General features: G+C 44.1%; 1 protein-coding gene across 1 annotated transcript; it reads right to left on the reverse strand.

The window, feature by feature from the left end:
* Window positions 1-2,320: 2,320 nt before the first annotated feature.
* SIGE (sigma factor E) lies at window positions 2,321-5,606 on the reverse strand. The gene is made up of 5 exons (XM_086530235.1): window positions 4,540-5,606; window positions 4,166-4,312; window positions 3,815-4,057; window positions 3,269-3,583; window positions 2,321-2,722 (listed from the first exon to the last, which is right to left on the reverse strand). The coding sequence occupies exons 1-5, from the start codon at window positions 5,371-5,373 to the stop codon at window positions 2,519-2,521; spliced, it is 1,743 nt and encodes a 580-aa protein (XP_086386361.1). The 5' UTR covers window positions 5,374-5,606; the 3' UTR covers window positions 2,321-2,518.
* Window positions 5,607-7,256: the final 1,650 nt, after the last annotated feature.

Consider the following 7,256-nt stretch of genomic DNA (forward strand, 5'->3'; position numbering starts at 1 on the left):
ACTCCCACTTGTCGTATGACTACTGTGCGTTTTCTATGTGCATTGGCAGCTCATTTTGGTTGGGACGTACATCAATCAGACATTGTTACTGCTTTCTTGAATGGTGACATATTTGAGGAAGTTTTTGTAACGCAGCCTCGCGGTTTTGTCATAAAAGGACAAGAGGACAAAGTGTGCAGATGTAAGAAAGCTTTGTATGGGTTGAAGCAATCTCCTCGTGCTTGGTATGAGAAAGCTGACACTCATTTGGTTAAACGAGGCTTTCGTAACAGTCCAACAGAAAGCACATTGTATGTAAAGCGTGAGGGTGATGTACTTCTCATTGTGGTTCTTTATGTCGATGATTTGCTGATCACTGGACCAAATGAGAGACATATTGCTGAATTTAAGGCTGATTTGAATGCTACTTTCAAGATGAAAGATTTGGGGCTGTTGCATCATTACTTGGGTATACAGTTTAAGCAGTGTGACGGTGGTATTGCATCGTGTCAGAAAAGTTACATAGAGACATTGCTATGTAAGTTTGGACTTGAGGATTGCAAACCTATTGCCACTCCCATGGAAACAGGTTTGAAGTTGAGTCTACATGATGCTGGAGATCCTGCTAATGTCACTCTTTACCAAACTACTGTTGGGTGCCTCATTTATGTATGCAACACGAGGCTAGATATTCAGTTTGCAGTCTCACAGGTGAGCAGATTTATGCATAGCTCAAGGTCTAAGCATTGGCAGGCTGTCAAAAGGATTTTCCGCTACCTTAGTGGCACTTTACATCTTGGCTTGTTTTATCCCAAGGGGGGATCATTGCCGCTAGACTTACATGCCTTTTCGAACTCAGATTGGGCTTATTGTTTAACACGCGAGGGTCCACAAGTGGTTTTTGTTTCATGCTTGGTAGTTCACGTACATCATGGTTGAGCAAGAAGCAACCTACTGTGGCCACTTCGAGTTGTGAGGCTGAGTACAGGGCAATCTTCATAGCTATGGTTGAGTGTGTATGGCTCAGACGCCTTATGGCTGATTTGGGTGTTGGACACTGCCAACACTATCTACACTGACAGTCAGAGCGCATTGGCAGTTGCGAAGAACCCAATTTTTCATGCTCACACAAAGCACATCGAGGTGCATTACCGCTATGTCAGGGAGAGGCTCTCAGCAGGAGAGATCAGCTTGGCTTATGTGCCAACACAAGACAACCTTGCAAATCTTTTCACAAAGGCATTGTTTCGTGAGAAGCTTGAAGCTTTCCGCAAAGCTTTGGGCTTACTCTCCTTTGTGGACTGATCATGTCCTCAGGGCATGGCACTTCCCTTTACTCATGTGCCAGCTCTCGTTCACCGCATCTCTCTAGGGGGAATTTGTTACCATATACATGTGGTAGAGATGTGTGTGAAAACATTAGGACCGCCGGGGCATTTTTTCCCTCTTTAGGAGGTTTTTTCCCCTGAGCATTGTATATACGCCCATCACTCTAGGGCTATCTATCTTTCCATTGCATACTAGGTAACACACTCTCTATTGTGTGCCTTGAGCTTCCTACGTCTTCTCCAAGCTGTGTGCGTTTCTCTGCAACCCTAATTCCAACATGTATCCTTGCGAATGGGTTGGAGCCATGCAACCTACGTGGGGCTAGGAAATGCAAGAATTTTGCCATATTGGTGCAAACTTTGCTACTATTAATGGCATTTGCAACATGGTGGCATCTGGATCATTTACAAACGTGTGAGTAGAGAAATTGTATTGTTTGGGAATTGTGACCACCTTACAGTGAAGCCAAAAGTCTCATCAAGCACACACTGTCATTATATCCATCCATCTGTTTGCTGTGCATCAGACTTCCGCGATGATAAAAGGCTTACAAGACGGCACGTGAAGCTGTGCATATTCTTTCTCAATAATGTAAAGAGGAGCAGATTGTGAAGGCAAGTAGACTTTAACACCCCATCATTTTTCGTTTGCAGTCATAACAGAAATTGTCAGGGCTATGTCTATTGCATGTTTATCTGTGTCTCACTTGCAAGTTGCTTCGCTAGAAGAAATGAAATTTCTTATTTTATTAGGCAGAGTTTTGTAATGTTCTCATGTTTTTCATGTTTGTAGATGATTTCTTATAAAATGCACCCTCTGAGAAACATATGTCAGTAAAGTTAAATGTATCATTCAATCAAGTTTGTTTCATCACTTGGTAGGAACCAGGAAAGGAAAAGCTTCTGCAGACTTCTGGAAGCCATATCTTGGGAAAAATAATTGGGGGGATTCTGTAAAATTTTTAATACCATTTGAGCACATAATATAGATAATTTCTTATAAGTGCACCCTCTGAGAAACATACATTAGTAACATTAAATGTATCATTCAATCAAGTTTGTTTCATCACATGGTGGGAACCAAGTAAAAGCTTCTGCAGACTTCCCGAAGCCATATCTTGGGAAAAATGAAGGGGGGGGGATCTGTAAATTATACAACATTGAGACACTGTACATGAGCTATATTGTTGTAGGCAGTTCAACAGAGGTCTTTAGTCTACGGGTAGGAAGGAGCGGAGGTAATCAAGGCGAGTAGGGTGCTTCAATTTCAGAAGACCTCGGACTTCGTAGCGACGCACCATCTCCCGAGAGATTTGCATGTTTTGACTTATCTCCCCAAGCGCTCTCTCACCCTTGCCATCAAGTCCAAACCTTTGTCTCAACACGAAGCTCTCCTTTGGCTTCAATGAGTCCAACTGAAAAGCACAACAACATCAAAATCAGATCAACAATACATAAGGGGTTCATGACTTCATGCCTCCGGTATGGTATACGCACATGGTTGTAGTACCACTAGTCATGGAAGAATTAATTAGGTACATAAATGATAAGTGCCTCGCAGGCACGTTCTCAGAATTACAGTGTTAATTCCAGAACAATTGTATGCTCATGCGTGGGATACATTTTTCACTTGCAGTGCGATTTGCAAAATCTGTCAGTACCACAACCGCATACACCAAAACCCGCATACTACGTCGGGAAGGGCAAATTTAAATATAATCCGCATGCACATACACAATTTTTTTAATAAAAAGTAGTTATTCACCTTTACAATCATTTCCAAACATATAAGGAAGTGCATATTTAGATGAGCATTAAATTAAAACACACACAATCACCAAATAGGAAGTGCATATGTAGCAATGATCAGCATTCATACACACAAAATCCTTTACACGAAGGATTGCATTGACAGCCATTACCAAATACACAAAAGATGACTGGTAAAGAAAGAAACTAACCACATCATCAATGCCAATGCGCAGTAATGGATCGGTAGCTTCAATGCCACCACCTCCAGCACCAACCAGGTACCGAGAACTAGCACCATGATGCGAACTTGGATCTGCCAAACGCTCTATAAGTTCAGCCCCAGTGTGTGGATCTCGCTTGTGCAACGAGACCATCTTCGGAGTAGACCGCATAATTGCCTTATACTTCTCCTCATGAACACCGGCCCGCTTCAACACTTTCCGCAAGTTCTCCCCTGCCAATTTCTCCGTCTCCCCTGACTCTAATCTCATTTCCCACCTTACCTTGTTGATGTTCATTTTTACCTGCCAAAAGCACAGTACAATTCTGTCGACAATTCTTTGAGTTCCATTCAACATCTATTTAATAAATATGCATCCTATGTATGTGATTCTGTGGGTTGAAGCACATATCTACACTTAACGAAGGAACTACACAGCATCGTACTCATCATGATGACACATAACCCAACACCTACTGTATGTGACTCTGTGAATTGAATGTAAGAAAAAGGGCTTCAAGAAGAGGTTAATCACCTCAGCAAAGTTGAATGGTGCTCGGATTGGGAAACCAGAGCGGGTTTGCGCACGAAGGATAGAATTTCGAATCCAGAACACAGCATACGTCGAGAAGCGTACACCTCTAGTCGGGTTGAATCGGTCCACCGCTGTAATGAGACCCTTTACACCCTCTTGGCACAACTCTTCCACCGTCAGGCTACTCCCCAACGACTCTTTCTCATATTTGCGTGCTTGGTACTTCACCAACCTCAAGTTCATCTACACAGTCACTCTTGAACTTAGATTCACTTGAGGCTTCACCTTCACCGGCTAGCAAAGAATCTCATGCATGGAATGCTCAAACAAGAGCATAGCAAAGAAACTAACCTTGACAAGCTTGTTACGCGCTGCTTTATGCAATGCTAGGTGCCTTGCCAGGGTTGCTACATCCGTTTTTGCTGCTCGTGCCCAATCCTCGTTAGACAGTTCCCTGCCTGTCTGTTGCATTAGAGAGTCTTTAATCTTCAAAAGGGCCTGCACATGAGAACCACAAGTTAATCTATAATATGTGCATGAAACAAACAAAGGTAACCATGCCAAAATTACATAGCAACATGCACAAATGTATCTTGGAACCCCTTCAAGATCCCATGTAGAACAAACAGGAAAATATGTAGAGACCTTGATACCCTCATTTGCTGTTCAATCATAGCAAAACATATCGCTTTCATAGAGATCCCTCAAATAGCTACACGTTTTACCTTGGCTGGCTTCATGAGAGACCCCAACCATCGTTCCTCCTCCGCACTCAAGAGCTCCCCTCTCAGTCTAGTCCAGTTCTGGGCTGTAAAATTGATCACCTCACCATACTGCTGCAATAAATTTGCCGCCGCAGAAGACCAAATGGAGTTAGAGAGCTTAGTTGCAGCCCCAGACTTACTCCTCTCTTGACTACATTGATGACTTAACTCATTCAATCTCTTCCTGTGGTGGATAATTCGAGCTGTCAGGTCCTTCCTGAAATTCTTTTTCAATCCTCGCAATCGGCTTGCCAATTTCACATCAGAGTCTACCAGAGATGTCGATGGTGAATGTGGCAACACCATGTCTTCTGTTGCGGCCTTGAAATCGAGCTCTACTGATGGACTCTCTGAGAAGAGGTGCTCAAGAACAGCAGCAGCTTCTCTATAATCCACATCCAGATCATCCTCTAGCTCTTGTTTTAAGCTCGAAAGGGTTTCTCTGCTAGGTAGGTCGAAGAGCTGCTGAGGCTCCATACCTGATGCTGGAGCTGCAGATGTCGACGGATTGAAAGAAGAACGCAGCTTGCGAGCTGCAGAGGGCTTGGATACGCTGGAAGCCACAGGATCGGAAACAGAAACTGGGCGCTTCATGGCAGCTGCATGACCTGTTGAGCTTCTACGAAGAAGAGCACGCCGAGGTCTGCGTGGAGACGAAGGCCATTTCAGGGAAGATTGCTTAAGCGATAGCCTTTGTTTCCCTCTGTGCGTGAAATGGAGATGATCGTCCCCTGCGTACAGCCGATCCTTGACAAGAGCTGCATGCTGCATAGCATTGACGGCAGTGACGCCCATGTAAAGAGCACGAGATGAGAAAGGTGAATGCAAGCGGAGCAGATGATCTTGACGGAAGGAACCCAGAGCAGCAAATTCGGAACTGAGAGTGGGGTGTGTGTGTGTGTCGCGTGCCGAGACACAGATTACTCCGTATGAGAGAGAGATGCGATTTGTAGGTAGCAGCGATGCAAAAGAGTCGGTTTACGGACCACGGTCCTTCCTCCCCTATTTCCTCTCTCCCCCCCCCCCCCCCCCCCCCCCCCCCCACACACACAGTCTCTCTCTCCAAGCCCAAGGATCCTGTGTCAGCAAGTCGCCCGACTCGCCCCTTTCGTAGCCACGCAAATTCCTGAAAACAAAGACATAATGTTTTTGTGTTTGTGACGATCCGAAGGACAAGTGGACTCACAGATTCGGAGAGTCTGGATTACACACACACAAACAAATATCCCTCCACTCTGGCTGGCCCGGTGACACCTCCTTTTTTTGGAGGGGTTCTGCAGTCTTAGATAGGTGTTGTTCTTAGACCGTCGGATCCATTTGGAGAAAAGAATACCTATGGTTCCGTGGGGTTTGATCTCACCGTCACAAAGCGAATGCCATACCATTACATTATTTCACAATATGACACTCCCAAATCTCCTTTATTTCAATGAACGCACGCAAGTGTGGCTATTTGAGCACATGGCTTGCTAGGAGAGGTCGGGCATTCAAGACGCGAGGCGCAAACTAGCCTAAATTTATTTTTCACCCCAAATTTACAAAGTTTACCAAATTTACAAATATGTCGCACGGCCCGAATCTCCCTGGCCATACATCCCATTTCAAGCGGCCCATGTGATATAGTGTGGAGGCTAGTCTGGCCATATTTCAACTTCCGATAGTCTAGTCAGGTCCCCCCCCCCCCCCCCCCCCCCCCAAAGGATCCCTCCTCTACAAATGCTTTGTAAGTTTGTAATTTCGAGCTTGATGCGCCTTGTATCTTTCTTCTTTTTAATTAATTTATGTTTATCCCCCCAAAAAAAAAGAGACCTCGAATTTTCTAGCTTTCTCATCGCACAAATCGCACCAACTAATTAGTGTTCCCAAGCCTATTTTTTTTAGACAAATTGATATTTTCGTCGCCCAAGTTTTGATGCATATGACACTAACTATTTAGTGTTCCCAAAGCCTATTTTGCTAGACAGATTGATAACATGGAGTTACTCATCTAAAACATAGGCATTTTTGTCTCAAAAGGTGATCTCTCCAACCCACAAGCTCCTTTACTCCCAAACCGTAGGAGTCCCACATATGTAGACATGGACATTCACACTTAGTCGCGGACACTAACCAAGCATGACGAGTCCTGTGGTGTGCGATGCTACACCACCATGTGGCTATCCATAGCCTCCGAGCCACTTAGGTGGCCATTTAGCCCCCATCCATTGGAGTCCATCCCCAAGCTTGAGGCTCCCATGGTGTGCTATGTGCACTCTATTTGGTGTGCCATGTGTGCGTTGTGGTCCCACCACTATAGGTGATGATAAATTAGTAGTGAAACATATCTACTATAGCCTCTAATGGTGAGAGCTCCCTAGTGATGAGCTATACGGAGCACACAACCCAATCATAGGCTTTCCATATATATAGGCATAGCCATTCACTCTTAGCACCAACAATCACCAAGCATGACGTTACATTAGGGGAAGTTTAAGGTCATCTTTTTGGCTTGCCCAAAGGGCAAAGGCTATAGCGATGCAATGTCTTTTTGTTGACTAAAATAGAAAAAATAATTGAGTTATATTTTTAAGCATTTTTTGCTAAACCAAAAATGTTGATTGGTTGAATTAAGATAGTGGGTACTCATTTCAATGAACAGTGTGTAACTCTAATGATGACATGTCTTGAGTTTTGAAATA

The sequence above is a fragment of the Adiantum capillus-veneris genome, chromosome 15, assembly GCF_014529385.1.
Source record: "Adiantum capillus-veneris isolate H3 chromosome 15, ASM1452938v2, whole genome shotgun sequence".
NCBI classification, from domain to species: domain Eukaryota; kingdom Viridiplantae; phylum Streptophyta; class Polypodiopsida; order Polypodiales; family Pteridaceae; genus Adiantum; species Adiantum capillus-veneris.